This window comes from Piliocolobus tephrosceles, chromosome 7 (assembly GCF_002776525.5).
Source record: "Piliocolobus tephrosceles isolate RC106 chromosome 7, ASM277652v3, whole genome shotgun sequence".
Taxonomy (NCBI): domain Eukaryota; kingdom Metazoa; phylum Chordata; class Mammalia; order Primates; family Cercopithecidae; genus Piliocolobus; species Piliocolobus tephrosceles.
Window position 1 is genome coordinate 91953575 of NC_045440.1, and position 21740 is coordinate 91975314.

Here is a 21740-nt window from a genome sequence, read left to right on the forward strand (position 1 = left end):
AGGTTAGGTGTTATTCATGATCTTCTATTTATCTTACATCATACAACATTCTGGCTCTTCATCCAAAGTATATCCCAAACCCATCCACCTCTCTCCAGGTCCACCACCCACTACCTAGCTCAAGCCGTTGCCTCTTGCCCACACCACTGCAGTATTGCCTCTGTGTTCTCTTTGTGTTTCACTTCTTGTTGCCCCTGCAGATTCTGCTGTACAGATGCCAGGATGATCCTGTTAAAACACATGTCAAATAATGTTACACATATGCTTAAAACCCTGCAGTCATTTCCCACTGAACGTAGAGTAAAATCCCAACCCCTTACCCTGGTTTATGAAACCATATGTAATCTGGCCCAAGTATACCTTTCCAACCTCTTTTTTGGCTGAGTGTTCCTCTACCTACAGTGCTCAGCCACATCAGCTGCATCTCCTGGCCTCCTCAACCACACCAAGAATGTGCCTCCATTGGGGTCTTTATTTTGACCATTTCTTCTTCCTTATTGTCACTCACATCTCAGTCTATATATCAACTTCTAAGACAGGTTCTCCTGATCGATCACTTTCTCCTCATTCTTTAAATTGTCTCTAGAACACTTAATATTGTCTGTTATTTTTGTATTAATTTCTTTAGCCATTTATAGTCATTGGATGGTTACTTTCTTACTGTGTAAGTGCCTTGAGGGCAAAGATGTTACATGTCTTATGCACGCAATGAATATTTTTTAATGAGTGAATAAATGAATGGCGACCCACCTGCTTTAAGATATATGTATTCACTTAGAATACATATTCTGTGCAGTTTAGACTGCATATTTAAAACTGTTTGTTTATGGATATATTTCTAAGTATCAAAAAAAACCCACAAAAAAACAAAAACAAAACCAAAACTGAAACCCACCCTTCTTTATAGTCAAGATTGATTATAATCTGTGATTTCCTTTTGACATACGATGAAATCTAGTTACTATGTACCTTCATATATCTGGGCCAGACCCTTATATTCTGTAAAACACAATGACAAAAATATATCTAACTCATATGTAAGAACTTACCACATAACATGCAAAATGAGCACTGTACAGTATATACCCTCAGAAATACACAGAAAAGCATTGATAGTGTGGGAAATTACAAGCTGTTTCTTGTTTACTTTAAAAATATATGTTACCATCCCTTTTTTTAGGTGATAATTCACCATGAGTCTCACACTTCTGCACATTCTGTAAACAGAGGCACTGACTGGCTTTGTTTTGGACCAATTTTTCCAGTATAATTACATAGCAGACAGCCTTGGAGATTAGAAATGGCATCTCCCTCTGCACCAAAGGGCATAGTTACTGCCCATTATAAAAGATTCAGGGTCCCTAAACTCATTGTTCCTGTTCAGTAACACAGCCTACTTCACATCTAGGTATCTCTTTGTGTTCTTTGCATTTTCAGTGCAAAAATAGTAATATTCTGGACACTGCTATTGCTCTAAGTAATAAACAGTCCCTTTTATCTTTCCCAGGGGTCTCATGTTTTCTACCAGCATTCACGAAACTGCGGCAGGTTCACTTGTTAGCTTGTAAACTGGGTAAAATGTTGGACCTTTCACAATGCCCGACACATTCTTGCATATCTTGCCAGTCCTCGTGGAGATTTTCTTGGGCTCTCAGTACTGCTAGACTGCTGTGCATGTTTCACTGAATTTAGGCAAAAGAATGAAATCTACCTCGTTTTGGGAGAGTTCAAATAGTCACTTTCATAGGCAAATAATGGATCCCCAAAGATGACCACAACTAATCCCCCGATCCTCTGAATGTGTTAGGTTATATGACAAAGGGGAATTAAGGGTGTAGCTAGAAGTAAGGTGGATAGTCAGCTAACCTGGAGAATGGGAGGTTACCCTAGATTATCCAGGTGGACCCAGTGTAATTATGAGGGTTTTTAAATGTGGAAGAGTCAGCATTAGTGTGATGTGATTTGAAAAAGACTTAACCAGCCACTACTGACTTTAAAGGTGAAAGTGGGGCATATAAGCCAGGGAATGGAGGCCGACTCTAAAAGTTAGGAAAGGCAAGCAAACAGATCATCCCCTGGAGTTTCTAGAAATGAACACCAGCTTGATTTTAGTCAGTGAGACAGTTTCTGATTTCTGATCTCCAGAAATATAAGATAAATTTGTGTTGTTCTAAGCCACAAAATTTGTGGTAATTTTTTATAGTAGTTGTGGGAAACCAATACAGTTGCAGACTCTGGATAAAATAGCTACATGAATGTATTTTAACTTCACATTTACAATAGAGGAAGACCTCCAACATGGTAGTAGATGTATTATACTATTATAAATTAGGATAATGGTAATTCTCAGATAAAAGCACATATGCAAGTGAAACCTTTACCGTGAATTCGTAGGATGAGAAATTTCATTTTAATATCAATGTATATTTCTTTGTATTAATTTAAATAATTGTCTTATATCCATAACAAGTACTAGGTGACATTTAAATGTAAATGGCTTAAATTTTCTTCTTAATTTTTTTGGTTTTATGTAAATTCATTAATTTGTTAAAACTTCCAAGATTCCTTTTATTTGGCCTTACTATTAAAATTCTAAAGTATGCAATTGGTAATTAAACCTGAATAGTAAATTATGTTTGGGAGTAAAATAAAAGACTCTTTATATTTTGGAAAGTACAATTAGATTTTACAAAGAATATTACTATATTTTTGGGAACAATCCTGTATCACTGATTTATTGGATTACAACATCAAGGAGGAACTTTTTAACTCCCCTTATGTGGAGTTCTTCCTGGGCCTGACCAATCTGTTCTCTGTAGGACAGATAACTGTAGGGTAGATCTTGTCTACCCTCATTATACCATTTCAATAGTTTCTTTTCTAAATTTTGTGATCATACAGAGTGACATCAAAGGCCCTCCTGAGGCTGTATACATGTAATAGAGTGGTCTTATTGGCCTACATGAGATAGCTCCTTTGGGAATAGTATGTCAGGAGGACCTCAGATCTTTGGCTCTGTTTCTGTTTTCAGTAACTTAGTTCCTTTGCTGAGTGTTTAATAGTTTGATTCTATAGGTCACAAGGTTCGGATACTCTTAAGTTGCTCAAATGATTTATAAATGGATCATCCGTTGTGGTTTTACATATCCTTGGGATGGTTTGTAATATAATTTTAATGAACTTAACTGCTCTAATTAAAAGTTAAATTGTGTTTTAATTAACAAAGTGAGCATGAAGCTCAAATGAACTTTATTTATAAAGATAATTTTAGGTATAAGTGAAATAATTGTTTAAAATATTTTGAAGTTTTCTTAGGTTACATAGATATGAGCAAGGGGGCTTAAATTATTTCTTTTTTTCATTTCAAGTTGGATAATATATGAGTCTATTAAACCTCTATATGTTTGCAGTTGACAACACTAAATCTGGGAAACAACTTGTTAGAAGAAGTTCCAGAAGAGATGAAATATCTTACATCTCTGAAGAATCTCCATTTATCTGGAAATAGGATCTGCAGATTTGCACCTGGAACCTGTGGTAATTTAGTCAACAAGGAGCAACATTATAGCATCAAATTTAATCTCTCATATTTAATAATATGAGACTGAAATGAAAAAGAATTTTGCATGTTTGGTCTTTTTATTGTGGGAGGTATTTACATACTACTCTTGAAATATAGGAGGAGACAGCATTTTTTAAAAAAGTATTGTATCATATGTTTATTTACATGTAGACCTAAGAACATAAGTAAGCGTCAGTGTTAATGAATTTTCCTCTTTGTAGAATCAGTATAAAGTCAAGATCGTGAATCTGGGGACTCTTTTCCCGAGCCAGAGATAATTCTATTGGAAAGTCAAATTAAGTAAAGCTCTACCGTAGCTTTGTTCTTTTCACTTTTTATTCTGTCTTAGATATTAAGTTACACTTTTTGATCAAGATACTAAATTTAAATCAATTTTGGGATAATTTTAAAGAAAATATATGAGATCCAATAAGTAGCATTTTTTTCTTTCTTTTTCCCATTAAGTAATAATTTCTCCATTCAAGATGACGCTATTCTTATTTAATATTCCTAGAGTGGGCTTAAGGACAAATGTATGACAAAGTGGTCTAGATGGCTTTTATAGCTTTATCAACTAATGCAAGGTACTTCACCACTTTCTGTGTTGGTCCTTAGTAGTAAAACTAGAGAAATATTATAAAATTTATAACTTTCTATGAACTTTTGAGGCACAGGTGCTATATATAATCATTGCCATCTTCACACAGAGTTTATTAACCGCATTACCGCATGCAGCAATAAATTAGGGGTTATATTTGGCAAATAGCACAAGTAGACTCTAGTATTGTCTTTTTAAAGGTACTTTAAAATCTTACGTCATGTATCTTGGAAAAATATTCTTTTCCAAAATAATAGATGTAACAAACAATTATTGATACTTAAACACATTATATATGCAAAGCCATAGACCAGAATTCAGTTACAAATTTACCTTGGAAGAAAACAGTTTACACTAAAAAAGTTAAGGTCATGCAAATCAATAGATAATAATATTTTATGACCTATACTGAGGGGACAAATGTAAGTGCAACCTGATATACATGAACAATATTGAACATACTAATTTATACTAATTAAGGCTCTATAAGGAATTTTTTATCATGTTGCCTTTAAATTTGAGGTAAGTTAGGTATATATATATATCTGTATCTATATCTATATAGATATATTTTATATATGTATATAAAAATTTTTTGGAGTGCTCTTGAATGTCTTTAGTGTCTATATTTCTTTTTAAAAATAATTATTTTTTTAATTGACAGATAACAATTTTACATACTCATGGAGTACATAGTGATATTTTGATACATATAATGTATAGTGATCAGATCAGGGTAATTGGCATAGCTATCATTTCAAACACTTATCATTTCTTTGAGTTGGGAACATTCTTGATTTGGGGTTGTTGAACTTTGAAAATCACATGTGATTGACCTAAGTTATGTTCTATGTCAGGTCCTGATGATTCAAGGTCAGAAGCAGTTTGATGTCGGGGAGTTTAATGCTGCCCAGCATGGGTCTGAACAACCTTGTTGCATTACATGACCCTGTTTCCCTGACCAGAGCAGATTGATCAGGGCTGGAGTTGTGTTCCAAGCTAAGCTTGTCATATTTTCTCTTTCTTGGGAATTGTGATAGAGTCTAAAACAGTTTGATTGGTTTGAGATAATTACATGACCTTAGGCAGAGGTTGCAAACCGGTGGCCCCTGGGCTGAATCTGGTTCATAAGTAAGTTGATTCTATTTTGTTGGCCTTTACACATCTTTGAATTAGGTGCTCATGTTTTCAAATCAGGAGAGTTCACATAGAAGTCTGGATCTCTGGCTCTTTTTAAATATCTCTTTTAAAAAAGAAAGATTTAGCAACACCGCAGTTGCATTCCCATGTGACAATTACCAGAGCTGGCTGAATGGTGCTGGCCCTGTCTGACATGGCATGGGATTATCATTTTGATTCCAGTGGACAAGTGAGTTTGAAAGCTCTGTCTTCCCTGTCTGTGAACATTCAAATTCAGAAGTTGTAATATGGTTATGAGTACATAGAAAAATAGAGCAAACATGTTCAAAAGAGAGAATGGAGGGAGGAAAGACAGTGCGAGTAAGATATTATAAATACGAAAATGAGAGAAGCTGTAATGAAGAACTAAACTATATTTTCTGCAGAGATATTCAGACAGTACATTCTTAGGATCTGAGTGCCTTTTAGCTTCTGATTCCAGTTTGTGATGAGCCTAGTTGCATCCTCATTCCTCAGGAACAGTGATGTGAGTTAGATCTGTAACTTTGCGATAAATCACTCCTTTTTGCTTTAGCTAGTTTAAGAGGGTTTCTGTTACCACCACCAAAAGAGCCTTGGCCAAGGCAAGAACCAGAAGGAAAATAAAGGTATGTAGAAAAGTAGAAAGTGACTAACAGATGGCTAAAGTGACTAAAATTATTTTTCTAACAGATGGCTTACAAAATTTAATCCTGCTTAATCTGAACAACAATCATCTTATGCAGCTTCCTCAAGAAGTCAGCAGGTAATTTTGTTTATAGCAAGACTTGGTTAACAATCACGCCCCTCCTCTATCCCCACCCTGGTCATTTGAAAGCGTTATGCCTAGCAACAAGTCCCTGTGGGATTTATACATAGCAAAGAGGGATCTGAAGGCCTGAGGCAAGCCACTAATTTTAAGCAGATGATTCTTTAAACACTTTGGAGAAATGAGAAACAGCATGACTTGGTAATCTTTAGTGTAAACATTGGACTTTGAAACATAAAGTTCTAAAGCTGATGGTCTCATTGATTTCCCAGCTCCGAGGTTCTTGGAGCTTGAATAGCCACAGAATTGGGCACATTAAATGTTATTTTGCATGTGTATTGTAAACCATTTTGAGCTTGATGGAAAAGGTAATATAAAAACTAAGGATTTAAAACTGCGATGTCATTTTCGTTTTTAAAAACCCCACATTCTATTGTCATTAACCAAAAAAAAAAAAAAAAAAAAAAGCTGTTTTTCCTTATCCTGCACATCTGCACAGACAGAATGCCTTTCTGGAGCCAGCTGAGAGCCTTGTCCTTCTGTAGGCAAAACATGCTCTTGGGCTTTTCCTCTGACAGATGGAGCGAGAACTCCGTTCAGGTTTACTTTGGAGACTCCCTTTATTGCCTGTTGAGCAGAAACAGATGTATCACGGAGCAAGAGCATCCAGAGTTTTAAAAGAGAATACAAAACTTTGAACAGTCCTCAACACGGAGCTCTCTGCAGCACCTAACATCTATTCCAATTTACTTATCTGTACCTCTAGCCAATGCATTAGTTTTTTCCAAATATATTTTTATAAGGAAAGCAGTATTTTAAGTCAGAGCAACTAGAAAAGAATTGAATCAATCTAATTTCTATAGAAGATAAATATTTGCAGCAATGAAAATGCCATGCTAATAGTTGTCTGCTTGCTTTTCTATTAATTCAGCTTATCAATCGATTTATATATTGATGATTATATAATTTAAAAAATCCCTTGGGAGATCTCGTGAATGAGGTTCAGGGCATATCTCAGTGCAACTAGATGTATGCCTTTGGGCAAGTAAGTTAACTGCTTTGAACTGCTGCTTTCTCATCTCTAAAGAAAGAATTTTGAATAGATGAACCTCAAAGTTTTTGCAGCTATAACATCTTATGATTTTACAATTTCATACACTTATCTCTGTTTGTAATACAAGTTACAATATTCAAGGAATCATGTAAATCTAAGGGAGTATGTTACAAAGATGAAAGAATGCTTTCACTGAAAAAAGTAGGATTGCAAAGTGTATAGTTCTATTCTGTTTTATAGTTAACTCTGGGTTGTCTGTATTCTGGCCGTATCCTAGATATTGAGTAATTGATCATCTCTCTAAGCAGAATTCCATTTTCGGAGTCAAGGAAAGTTTCTTCACCTTCCTGTATCTTAACATCTTCATCTGCAAAATGAGGATGATGATAGTGTTTTCTTCATTGGATTGTTTTGATGGTTAAGCGAATTCATACAATATATTTAGGGTTGAGCCTGGGACATAAAAGGTATTAGGGTTGAGTAAGTGCTCAACGGATGTTAGCTTTTATTATTATTGGCTATTATTTTTAGTCTAGCTTCTTTCCATTTCCTTTGTTTACTCATTTCCAGAGACAAAAGAATGACTTCTTAGTGGATTTGGGCGAAGCATTGAGCGCGTGTAGTTTGACATTCTCCTCTTGCCCTGCCATGAAGTAAGCAGCAGCCTCAGCAGGAAAGGCTGTGAAGGGGTGGAATATTTAATACAGAGGAGGGCTAGCAGGGACTCAGAGTGATCGTGTCAGCTCTGTGCTGATGTTTAATTTCCTTCTCTCTAAATCCTATATCTTATTTCTCAGTTTATTTAGAACTTAGGAGAGGGAAAAGGGAGTTTTGATTTTTGGCTTGTTTAAACTACAGAACATCAGTTCATGGACTTGGAGTCAAATTTGGGCAGGTAAGAGTTTTACACCTAAACAACTCTGTCATGGGCAGCACTGCGCAGGCACAGGAGGAGGACAGCATGGGCATCCTGGTGACAGAATGAGTCTGGAAGACAGCAAGAGAGAGAGAGCAAGGGACTAAGTCGGCAGGCTTAGTTCTTTCTCCAAATTTGTCCATCAGTGAAGTTGTTCTTCAATCTCCTGGGGAAGACAGATGTCAGGGAGAAGCTGCAAGTGTATCTCCTGCAGATGTTCTTTGGAAAAGTAGAACATCTCCCTGCTTTGTGGAAACAGGAACAATGGCAGATGTTTGTTTCTCTCCCTCCTCTTTACTGACACAAATGAATGATGGACAAATGAACAATAGGATCTGAGCTCATTTTATTGCCTTGAAATAACAAAAAAGATGAAAAACCAACTCCCATGAAATAGTAAATCAGATATAATAAAAATAATGATTATAAAAATGATTAATGAGGAAAATTCCCCCTTTCCCCACAGGACCTGCTCCACACATTTTCACTCCATTTCAGTGCTGAGTTGTCCTTCTTTGACCCTTTATACTGCGAAGAACTTCACTTCCTGTTTTCCTGAGAAATTTGAGCTCCCCCAATTCCCTTCTTTCCAGCCTCTTTCTCTCCATTGTTCTATTTCTTTCCTCTCTCTCTTGCTTCCTTGTTATCTCTCTCTAAAGTGTCCTGTGTATATTGCGTTTGCTTCCTGTGCAACACATTGTAAATTCTCTTCTGTCTTTTCCATTCTTTTTTTAAAAATTATTATTATACTTTAAGTTCTAGGGTACATGTGCACAACGTGCAGGTTTGTTACATATGTATACATGTACCATGTTGGTGTGCTGTACCCATTAACTCATCATTTACATTAGGTATATCTCCTAATGCTATTCCTCTTCCCTCTCCCCACCCCACGACGGGCCCTGGTGTGTGATGTTCCCCTTCCTATGTCCAAGTGTTCTCATTGTTCAGTTCCCAGCTATGAGGGAGAACATGCAGTGTTTGGTTTTCTGTTCTTACAATAGTTTGCGGAGAATGATGGTTTCCAGCTGCATCCATGTCCCTACAAAAGACATGAACTCATTCTTTTTTATGGCTGCATAGTATTCCATGGTGTATATGTGCCACATTTTCTTAATCCAGTCTGTCATTGACGGACATTTGGGTTAGTTCCAAGTCTTTGCTATTGTGAATAGTGCTGAAATAAGCATACGTGTGCATGTGTCTTTATAGCAGCATAATTTATAATCCTTTGGGTGTATACCCAGTAATGGGATGGCTGGGTCAAATGGTATTTCTAGTTCTAGATCCTTGAGGAATTGCCACACTGTCTTCCACAATGGTTGAACTAGTTTACAGTTCCATCAACAGTGTAAAAGTTTTCCTATTTCTCCACATCCTCTCCAGCACCTATAGTTTCCTGACTTTTTAATGATTGCCATGCTAACTGGTGTGAGTTGGTGTCTCATTATGGTTTTGATTTGCATTTCTCTGATGGCGAGTGATGATGAGCTTTTTTTCATGTGTCTGTTGGCTTCATAAATATCTTCTTTTGAGAAGTATCTTTTCATATCCTTTGCCCACTTTTTGAAGAGGTTGTTTGTTTTTTTCTTGTAAATTTGTTTGAGTTCTTTGTAGGTTCTGGATATTAGCCCTTTGTCAGATGAGTAGATTGCAAAAATTTTCTCCCATTCTGTAGGTTGCCTGTTCACTCTGATGGTAGTTTCTTTTGCTGTGCAGAAGCTCTTTAGTTTAATTAGATCCCATTTGTCAATTCTGGCTTTTGTTGCCATTGCTTTTGGTGTTTTAGACATGAAGTCCTTGCCCATGCCTATGTCCTGAATGGTATTGCCTAGGTTTTCTTCTAGGGTTTTTATGGTTTTAGGTCTAACATTTAAGTCTCTAATCCATCTTGAATTAATTTTCATATAAGGTGTAAGGAAGGGATCCAGTTTCAGCTTTTTAGATATGTCTAGCCAGTTTTCCCAGCACCATTTATTAAATAGGGAATCCTTTCCCCATTTCTTGTTTTTGTCAAGTTTGTCAAAGATCAGATGGTTGTAGATGTGTGGTATTATTTCTGAGGGCTCTGTTCTGTTCCATTGGTTTGTATCTCTGTTTTGGTGCCATCTCCATTAAGCTACCAAAGACTTTCTTCACAGAATTGGAAAAAACTACTTTAAAGTTCATATGGAACCAAAAAAGATCCCGCATTGCCAAGACAATCCTAAGCCAAAAGAACAAAGCTGGAGGCATCATGCTACCTGACTTCAAACTATACTACAAGGCTACAGTAACCAAAACTGTCTTCTCCATTCTACCATAGATCATTTTGAAAAGTCGTTACTGTCCTTTACATAGTCAAATATAATGACCTTTTTTTCCTGCTGAATAAAAATTACATAAAACTATTCAATGCATTTTGGCAAACATACACACACCAATAATAACATGTAAAACATTTTCTTCAGCCCAGAAATTTCCTCATGCACCCTTCCAGTGAATTCTTACCTCTCATAAGCAATCAGTATTCTGATTTCTGCCTTCTTTACAAATTAGTTTTACCATTCCTAGAACTAAATAAGTGGAATCATATAGTATATACGTTTTTGTGTCTGTCTTCTTTTGCTTAGCATATTTTTTGAGACTCACATAACTGTTACATTTATTAGTAGTTCATTGGTTTTTTTTTGTTGTTGTTGTTTGTTTGTTTGTTTATTTTTTTGAGACAGAGTCTGGCCCTACTCACCCAGGATGGAGTACAATAAAGCGATCTCAGCTCACTGCAACCTCTGCCTGCTAGGTTCAAGTGATTCTCCTGCCTCAGCCTCCTGAGTAGCTGGTATTACAGGTGCCTGCCACCACACCCAGCTAATTTTTGTATTTTTAGTAGAGATGGGGTTTCACCATATCGGCTAGGCTGGTCTCGAACTCCTGACCTCAAGTGATCTGCCTGCCTTGGCCTCCCAGTGTTGGGATTACAAGCATGAGCCACCTTGCCTGGCAGTTTTTGTTTATTCTGAGTAGCATTTCATTGCAGGAATATGCCCTAAATTATTCGTCTTTTCTCCTATTGAGGTACACTTGGGTTATTTCCAGTTTAGAGCTATTATGAATTAAGTTACAATAAACATTATTGTATACATCTTTTTGTAAACATGTTTAATTTTATTTTCATTTAAATTTCTAGGAGTAAAATGGAAATTTATTTCTTATAGTTCTGTAAGTTGGGAAGTGAAGGTCAAGGTGCTGGCAGATGCGATGTCTGGTGAGAGTGTACTTCCTGGTTCATAGAGTGCCACCTTTCTCACTGTGTCCTCACATGGTAGAAGGGTCAAGGAGCTCTCTGGGGCCTTTTTTGAGGACATTAATTAGATTTATGAGGTTTACCCCCTCATCATGACCTAATCATCTCCCAAAGGCCCCGTCTCATAATACCATCACATTAGAGATTATATTTTAACATAGGAATTTTGAAGAGACACAAATATTCAGACCATAGCACTATCATTTCTCCAATACCATATGATCTTGATTGCTGCAGCTGCATTGTAAGTTTTGAAATAAGGTAATGTGAGTCTTTTGATTTTATTCTTTATAATAGTTTGGCTATTCTAGGCCCTTTGAATTTCCATATACATTTTCAAATTGATTTGTCTTTCTTTTTTTTTTTTTTTAACATGGGGTCTCACTATGTTTCCCAGGCTGGTCTTAAACTCCTGGGCTCAAGCAATCCTTCCATCTTCGCCTCCCAAAATTATGGGTTTACAGCCATCAGCCACAGCACCCAGCCTGAGTCATGTCTTATACAAAAAAAGCTGTCAAAGTTTTTATTTGGATCTATTATTGAATCTATAAATCAATATTAAAAAGTTGGTATCTTAGCAATATTTTTCTTTTCTATTCCTGAATATAATGTATCTCTACTTTTATTTAGAGCCCCTTTACATTCTCTCAGTCATGATTTATAGTTTTCAGTGTAGAGGTCCCTCATGTCTTTTGTTATATGTACTCTTAACTATTTCATGAAGGGTTTTTTGTACATTACTATAAATGGAAATCTTAAACTTTTATTTTCCAATTGTTTGTGGCTACAATATGGAGATACAATAGATTTTTTAAATATTGACTTGGTAGTTTGTGACTTTGTGTTAGTTCTATTAGTTTTGTTTGTTAGTTTGGATTATCTCTCTTTAACATTTAAACTTTTGACCATGTCTTCAATTTTGAAATTTTCTTCTCTCCCACCTTCAGAGATTCCTTGCTAATCTGGTTCTTCTACTTCTCTGTTCATAACTTTGCTGGGTGCCTTTAATTTTTAATGGTCAGTTGTTTATATTTCTCAAGAATCTTTCTATTGGCTTCCTCTCTTTTCTCTCTGCCCATTTTCTTTTGTTGTTTTTCCTATCAGTCCCATGTATTCATATGGCTTCTACTATGTATCGAGAAATCTATAGAATCCTCAAAATTCCCTTTGCTAGCACTGAGGACTTCCTAACCTCCAGTCTCCCATTTTCAACTGCCTAAAAATTTAGTTCCCTCATTCTTACATTACTTCAATCTTAACACACTTCAACCTTGAGATCATTATATGTTTTCACTCTTAGCTTTTCAAACAGACACACCTGCATTATAATTTTGACATTGTTACCTACCAGATAAGTAACTTGGGAAATTTATTTACTGCCTGTAATGCTTTATTTTCCTCACTTTTAAAATAAGAGTAGTAATTCCAACTTCAGAGTTTTGTTGATGATTCAATTTAATGCACAGGCATGTAGTTGTTTTTAGTAATGTTAATTCCCTTCTGCTTCTTTATTCATAATATATTTTCTTAGCTTACTATTCTCTCTTATTGCCCTATTTTATAAGTTCTTTTATTCAGGACCAAATTCAAAATGTCAACTCTTTAGAAAAATTTGCAATATGCTTCAGGAACCTTATCTGCAATTACAGAATAGAATTTCCTTAACCTTTTTCTCCTTAGCCAATGGTATTTGCTGTTCTCAGTTTATGGCTCTATTTAGTATCTCCTTCTAAACCATGACATCCAAAAGGGCAGAATTTGTGATGATTCATCTTTGAACTTTCACAGCAATTGAGCAGTACTCATATCTATTTGGTACTAGGTATATTTATGTCTATGTATGCTTACGCCTGTACCTGTATCATCTGTATACATAGGTGTGTCCATGTTCTCCTTGACCTCTAGCTTTCTCTTGGATATGACCAATGTATATGCATAAAGAAAGGAAATAGAATTTTCTTTTTCTTAAATCTAGGTTTTGATTACCTAACATACTTTTAACATAAGCCATCTGATTACAAAAGATCTTTAAAAATTAAATTTCAGCAAAAACTTTTTATACTTACGATTCACAATAGTTGTAAACACTTGACTGAAGAAAGCTCAGATGAGCTACAAAAAATAAACTTACACATGGCTTCTGCTAAGTTGGGCCTATATAGTGGACTCTGTTATTCTTGTGAGTTTCATTAATATACTTTGGTGTTTGTGTTTTTTTAGATTAAAAAGTCTTACTTATATGAGTATAAATTATAATCAACTAGTCAGCATTCCTAGAGAACTTTGTTTTCTTAAGAATCTTGTTGAACTTCAACTTAACTACAATCAGCTGATATGCATACCTGAAGAGATTAAGTTCTTGAAGAAGCTTCAGAAATTTTTGCTAGCCAGAAACAACATTGGAGTTTTGCCAGAGGTGAGCAAAACATGGAATCACACCACTTTGTTGTTGGAGAAGAACTCAACATGATGGGAGGTGGTTATAGATTAGATTTGGGTATCTGAGTATAAGCCACCACTTGCTTTCCCTCAGATTAAATGTAGTCAGTTCCCAAATCCCTATGACAGAGGAAGGCTATAATTTGAATTATCCCACATAGCTAGGGCTACCAGATTTAGTAAATACAAATATAGAATGCTCACTGCTCACTGAAATTTGAATTCCAGACAAGCAATGATTAAATTTTTTTGCTGTAAGTATGTTGCAAATATTTCATGGAATAGACTAAAAAACGTATTTATTGTTTGTCTGGTATTTCTTTTCTTTTCTTTTCTTTTTTTTTTTTGAGACAGAGTCTCGTTCTGTTGCCTAGTCTAGAGTGCAGTGGCACGATCTCAGCTCATTGCAACCTCCGCATCCCAGGTTCAAGTGATTCTCCTGCCTCACCCTCCTGAGTAGCTGGGATTACAGGAAGACACCACCACACCCAGCTAATTTTTGTAATTTAATAGAGACGGGTCTTCACCATGTTGGTCAGGCTGGTCTTGAACTCCTGACCTCGTGATCTGCCCACCTCGGCATTCCAAAGTGCTGGGATTATAGGCGTGAGCCACTGTGCCAAGCCTTGATATTTCAATTTAAGTGAGCATTATATATTTTATCTGGTAACCATGTATACAGAACAAAATACAAGTTCATTTTGGCTTTGGAATGTGTACTGGCTCTCCTCATTTTTTCCTTCATATTCACTCTCTGTCCTGCCTTCTGCTTGGGAGACTGACCTGTGTGGGCAGCAGTGAACTCCTTTGTCCTCTGGTTTCCTCTTGGATATGGCAGATGAGAGGCACTAGCGGGAAGTGACAGGGCAGGAGGATAGCGAGTAGTTGATGGTATTCAACTACTTGAATTGTGGGTTGGCTGTGTGCCTTTCTGGAAGGCCACAACTAGTGAACTAATAGCATACTTACATGGGTAGACAGATAGATAGATAGACAGGCAGATAACAGGATAGATAACAGGGGATTTATTAGGGGAATTGGCACACATAATTATGGAGACTGAGAATTCCTATAGCAGGCTATCTGCAAGCTGAAGACCCTGGAGTGCTGGTAGTGTGACTGAGTCCAACTCTGGAAGCCTCAGAACCAGGGAAGCCAACGGTGTAATTCTCAGTTGGAGGTCAAAGGCCTGATTACCGGGAGGTTGTGGTGGTGGCTGGAGGGGAGGGGTACTGGTGTAAATCTTAGAGTCTAAAGGCTGGAGAGCCCAAAGTTCTGAGGTCCAAGGGAAGAAGAAGAAGTGTCCCAGCTCCAGAAGAGAGAGGAAATCACTTTTTTTCATCGAAGTCACTAACTGACAGGATGGTGCCCAGCAATACTGAAGATATATCTTTCCTACTCCTACTGACTCACACACCCATCTCCTCTAGAAACAACCTCACACAGACACACCCAAAATAAAGTTTTACCAGCATTCTAGGTATTCCTTAATCCAGTCAAGTTGGCACCTAAAATTAACCATCACACTAGACTTCTTGTAGTTCTATCCCAAACAACTGTTTACTCTTAATGGAACATCATTTGTTCCAAAGAACTCAAAGAATCTCAGTATAAACTTCACTTTTCCCAGGAAGCCTTTCCTGACCTCCTATACCAAATTTTTCACATGTCACTGTTTCCTTAACCCTTCATAACACTTCTCATTCTCATAGCACAACTTTGCCCTTGCCTATTTGTGAGTTTTTAAACCTTCATTGAATACTTGTGAGGGGTACACACATGCAAAGATTAGAACAAGAAAGCAACAAATATCAACAGCAATAATAGTGGCAGTCATGGCAGCACAAATGAACAAATGAAAATGAAATAGTCTACAGCAATGGAAGTAATGCTACGAAGTGTTTTCAAGTAGGGTGGGAAACCCTTATATCATAACATGAGATACTGAAGGAACACATTGGAGTCTGAAAATCTCTGCAGCTAATACAATACAAAGGAGAGTATCATGGCAGTGGAAGATTATGTAGGATTTGAGAACTCCCTTCAAGGATTTGCTGCCTATCTGTAGGGAAGGGGATTGCAGACATCCTCTAGCTGTTAGCTCTTTCAGGGTCTGCCTTAGCTGCAGAGAGCCTCTTTTCTTGCCCAAGGTCATGCTCTTCCTAAAGCATTCTGCATCTTGTGACCTAACAAGGGAGGGACATAAAGGCTTGGCCATTTCTGCCTGATAGAGAAGAATCTGCATGAGCAATAGCCCTCTGGAGCTCCCCACCCACCTGAACAAGATTCTATTGTGTCTGAATCCCACCTCAACTTCCCTGTCGGCTCAGTCCTGCTTCCTGACCCTGCCTTTTACAGGGGTGATCCCTAATAAACATTTAGCACCCCAAATTCCATCTCAGCATCTGCTTCCAGAGAATGAAACCTGAGATAACATGTGATAAAACTGAAGAGGAAGAGTACTGGCATGACTAAAGAAGCATATCGTCTCCCTAGGGAGAGTATGATCATCAATATATGAGTGACATTTTAAAAATATCACTATAAGTGGTTGGGACTCTTTAGTAAGTCATACCTCTATTTTTCAATTTTTAAGTTTTTTTTTTTTTTTTAACGTTTCCACTTAAAAAGAATTACTACTTATCCTTTGCTTGCTAGTAGAAATACCAGAACCCAGATGCATTATAACAACCGTGTGGTTACTATGGTAATGAGCAGTCACATTTGGCATGTAGATAGAGGCAGTAACAGATCTTCTTTCTTTTATAAGGAAAGGGTTGTGTTAGCACAGGGCTAAGTAAAAGGTAGATGCTTAATAAATACTGGTGGAATTTTTAATAGAGACAATATTCCAGGATTACATCTGTTTTCTGTTTCTCAAAGTCTTTCTATTTTTAATAATTGACAATGTCTACTGAGTGCTCACTACATAGTAGGCCTTTAGTAAGCACTTTCAGATTCGTAACTCATTTAATTAATTCAACAACCATATGACTTAAGGGCTTCTATTAGCATTTTCATTTTACAAATGAAGAAATTGAAGTACAAAGAAATTAAGAAATTTGCCCATAGTTATAGTACCTGCCAGAGGTGAGATTTGAATCTAGAAGTAGTGTAACTCACAGTGGCCATGTTACGTTGCCCCAGAGTGGTCAGAGGAAATGAAGAATTCAAAGATATCTGGCAGTCCAGGATATGGGGATCTGCCTGGGAAGATGTACTGAAGAATTGGTCAGTACAGTGATTAGAAAGATGGCCGCCTTCATCATGTTGGAGCTTTAAAAAAATTTATGATTTTCCTTATGATTTTAAATATTAGATTAAAAAAACTCTCTCTCTCTCTTCTGTTTTCTGACACAGGAACTTTGTGATCTTAAAAAACTAAGAATCCTAGACATAGCAGGAAATATTATTCAGATATTTCCATCAGGAGTAAGTAGAGTCAACTTTCATTATAACTGAAAAATAATGTTGTTTATGCTAGTGGGAATAGAAAAAATATGGGCAGACAGTAAACTCTGTAGTAACTGGTAACTTAAATTATACAAATGACTCAAAGATTTGCTTTTAGAATTTGAAAACCTGTTCTCTCCTGTTTCTTTCTTTGTGCTCTGTGCCTGCTGAACTTGTTTGAACTAAGTGAACTCTGATTGCTATCATAAATATTTTAATATATCAGCTATGATTGAACTTTTTGGTTATTATATACTGCTTTTGGTCACCTCTGACTTTTTGAAAATATTACTTTCCAGAGCATAAATTTTTATCCCTTGTAATTAATCCAAGGGTGACACTTTTGTTTGTTGTTTTTAGGCCATAAACAATGAAAAATGCACTTTTTTTCTCATTTGAAAATGAATTTTGACCTCATTTTATTTCAAATACGGAGAAACCGTTTGTCTTGGCAACTCCTAACTTTTGAGAAAGAAATGTCAGTTTTCCTATTGCATTTTTATATCCAATTGAACATGCTTAAACATTCATGGTAATAATGAGAAGTCCATCTATTCAGAAGGTATTCAATGAATAGTTGTTGACCCATTAATTATTTTTCCTGATTTATCCACTCTAAATTGAGGTTTCAGTCTTTTTCTACCTCCTAGAGCAATATTTTACACTGAAGGTAATTCAAATATAAAAAAATGAGTGTAAAGTCTGTGTTTTAGAAAAAAGTATACAGTTTTTAAATTGTGGCAAAATATACACAACATAAAGTTTACCATTTTGATCATTTTTACTTGTATGTATAGTCCACGGTACTAAGTACTTTCACATTGTTGCACAACCATTGGCATCATCCATCTCTAGAACCTGTTCATCTTCTCCAACTAAAACTCTGTATCCATTCAACTCTAACTCCCCATTCCCTTTGTACACGTATTTTAGAAGTTCCTATAAGTACTTTGAAATACGATATTTCCCCCCTCCATGGCAACCACAAATCTACTATATGTCTCTGAATTTGACTACTCTGGGTACCTAGAGTACCTAGAGTAAGTGGAACCAGATATTTGTCCTTTTACCACTGACTTATTTCACTTAGTAAAATATGACTAACATTAATTTATCTTATAGCATGTGTCAGAGTTTCCTTCCTTTTTAAGGCTGAATAATATTCAGTTGTATATATATACCACATTTTGTCTATCCACAGGTATCTGCCCACCTGTGGAACCTTGGGCTGTTTTCTCATTTTGGCTATTGCTGCTATGAACATGGGTATACAAATATTTGTTCTTTATCTGCTTTCAGATCCTCTGGGAATATACTTAGATGAAATTGTTGAATCATATGATAATTCTATGTTCAATTTTTTAAGGAATCACCACAGTGTTTCAAAAAATGTGTAGATTTGAATGTTTAGTAAAAATTGGCTATTGTTAATATTGACCTTGAAAATGCAACATGGTTTTATTTACCCTCTGTGTCTTAATTTAACTCTCTGTGTCCTGTGATGCCTCCCTGACTTCCAAAGCAGGCTTCTGGTGCCACTTTTTCTATGGTACCCCTGGTGCCACTGCTACTTCTATGGTACCTTCTGTTGCCACTTTTTCTATGGTGTTTCTTTGGTATGCTTGAGCAACATAATGGAGTAATTCATTTCAAGTCTTTCTCGCTTTTGGATGGTAAGCTTCCAGAGAAAGAATACTCTTTTTTTCCTCTATACCTGCAGTGTCTTGAATGTTAACTCAATACATATTTGTTAAAGGAACAAATCTAACTAACGTTCTTAAACTTCATTTATTTTTCACCTTAGTAGTGTGTTAATTGACTGTTTCTTCTATGAAGTGATTCTGTACTTAACAATTTTGATAAAACATAATTACTTAGATCTCAATAATTTGGAGTAATTTTGACAGATTTGAGTTGGTTTCATCTGTGTAGTACCTATTTCAGAAATTTCTATAAACACTCTAACGTAAGATGATCTGCAAACTCATCTGAGCTTTGGTCCAACCATTTCAAATTATTTTGGTTCAACTGATTCAAAATCAAAGTTTCCCACATTAAAAATATGGCACAATTGGTGGACCTAGAGGATAAATGACCGACTCTAGGTCACACTATGATTATCAGTGAAAGAGAGTTTAATGGTAGAGAACATTCAAAACAAGCCATACTTTTTGTGAAACAGAGTAGTGTAGAAATGAATAACATAGACTTTGGAGTCATATACACATGGGTTTAAAGCACTAATTTCCTATTTTCTAAATTTGTAATATCAAACAAGTTACTTAATTTCTAAGAGTTGCTATTTCTTCTTCTATATAATGACAATATTAAAACCACTAACCTCATAAGGTTGTTATGTCAAGCAGTGACTATGAAGCATTTTGTGCATAGTTGGTTTCCAGGAATGGAAACTATTATATGTTTTGTATAAAATATATACCAATAGTGAAATACTAATAACTAATATATAATTATAGCAATCATCTGCTGTCTACTGGTGATAATAGGAAGCATTAACCTTGTGAAGTACATTTTTAAAATTTAAACTATGAGAATATTCAAACATACATAAAAAACAGACAGAAAAACAAAATAAAGCTCTGTGTACCTGTTACTTTTAAGTGTATTCTTAAAGATTTGAAACCGCATTGTGCATAAGTGCCTTTGGGTAGTTTATTTTGCTGCTTTATAACTACTTTTTAAAATAAGTATTTATTTAAGAGTGTTTTGCTATTTTATGGTTTAAATAAATTTGGTGTACAATTTAGAAAATGCATTTTTTTAGAACAGTTTTTTTTTCTTTGAAATTCACATGGCATTTGAACATTTGAAACTGTATTTTCTTTTTTTCTTTCTTTTGAAATGAATTTATTTATACACAAAAGTGAGTCATTTAAAGAAAACATTAAGTAAATGGCGGCACAGGCAGCATGCAGCCCATCATGGTGCTATTTTGTAGTTATGGTGAAAATCATCAAAGAGGTGAATGACTGATGTTTGGAAAACTCTGCTAGAATATTCATTCTGGGTGGTTGGACTGCCTGAGGGAGAGGTCAGGGTCTGCTTGAATTGGGCATTCTTGGTGGGGGAAGCAGCATGTAGGGATTAGTGTGAACGTGTTAGGAAGGGTGGGAAGCTCATATGACAGTGGTGCAGGGTACTGGGGTGATACAGAGGCCTTCCTCCGAGGTCAGGCTATGGACTTTGACTCCCAGGGGGAGAATCCAGGGGCGGATGCATTGCAGGGAAGTGACAGCAGGCCAGTGTTTATCAGAAGGCTGGAACCACTGCTAGTAGAGATAGTGCTGTCCGGCAGGCAGGGCCCCAGGCCTCCCATCATGAACTCTTTCCGTTCCTCCCCAGCTTAGGTGCAGAGCCACGGATCCTAATTTTCACCAGGACTTTTGTATAAGAATATACATTAAATTGAAATTTACAGTAAAAAATGGGACTATTATAAATATTTGTTCATATGTGTTGGATTAAAAGAGTTTCTGTGTTATTTAGTTATTAAGAAAAAATCTGGCATGACCACATAGAGAATGAATTGTTTCAGAATGGCCAGGTATGGTGACTCACGGCTGCAATCCCAGCACTTTGGGAGGCTGTTGCGGGAGGATTGCTTTTGATTCCAGGAGTTTGAGATCAGCCTGGACAACATGGTGAAACCCCTATCTCTACAAAACAAACAAACCACCAAAAAAATTAGCTGAGTGTGGTGGCACACCCTGTGGTCCCAGTTCCTTGAGGTGAAAGTATCGCTCAAGCCTGGGAAGTAGAGGTTGCAGGAAGCTGAGATGGTACTCCAGCCTGGGCAACACAGTGAGACCCTGTCTTAAAAAAAAAAAAAAAAAAAAGTCTTGGTTCTCTTATGAACATGTAGTCAGATCTGCTACAGAGAGACATTAGTTTCTTTCCTTATCTCTTTTTTCCTTTCCTTTATTTTAACTTAAAAAAAAATTAAAACTTAAAAATTTTGTAAGTTGTACAACTTCTGCATTCTTCTTAAAATGTCAAGCAAAACAATAGTATGGAATCAAAAGTTTCGGCCGGGCATGGTGGCTCACGCCTGTAATCCCAGCACTTTGGCAGGCAAGGCGGGTGGATCACAAGGTCAGCAGATCGAGACCATCCTGGCTAACACGGTGAAACTCAGACTCTACTAAAAATACAAAAAAATCAGCAGAGCATGGGCGGGTGCCTGTAGTCCCAGCTACCCGGGAGGCTGAGGCAGGAGAATGAGGGGAACCCGGGAGGCGGAGCTTACAGTGAGCCCAGATAGCGCCACTGCACTCCAGCCTGGGCGACAGAGTGAGACTCCGTCTCAAAAAAAGGAAAGCTTCCATTCCAGGACCTCTTCATGTGTGTTTTTAGAAAAGTCTGTTAAAACAGTTTTTTCACACGATACTATGTCTGGATTGGTTTTATTATATTTAATTGCCCAGTATGATTTTTCTTTTTAAAAAAGCACCATCTGATCAGGCGCGTAAGCCACCGCGCCTGAT

At 36.5% G+C, this 21740-nt stretch overlaps 1 protein-coding gene across 1 annotated transcript in view; it reads left to right on the forward strand.

Annotated features, from left to right (window-relative positions):
* LRRC69 (leucine rich repeat containing 69) overlaps nt 1-21740 on the forward strand; it is a 118875-nt gene that overhangs the window by 32065 nt on the left and 65070 nt on the right. The window contains exons 4-7 of the mRNA XM_026454917.1: nt 3411-3537; nt 6012-6084; nt 13564-13759; nt 17143-17214. Of these exons, the coding sequence (XP_026310702.1) occupies nt 3411-3537; nt 6012-6084; nt 13564-13759; nt 17143-17214 (468 nt within the window). The remainder of the gene's footprint in view (nt 1-3410; nt 3538-6011; nt 6085-13563; nt 13760-17142; nt 17215-21740) is intronic.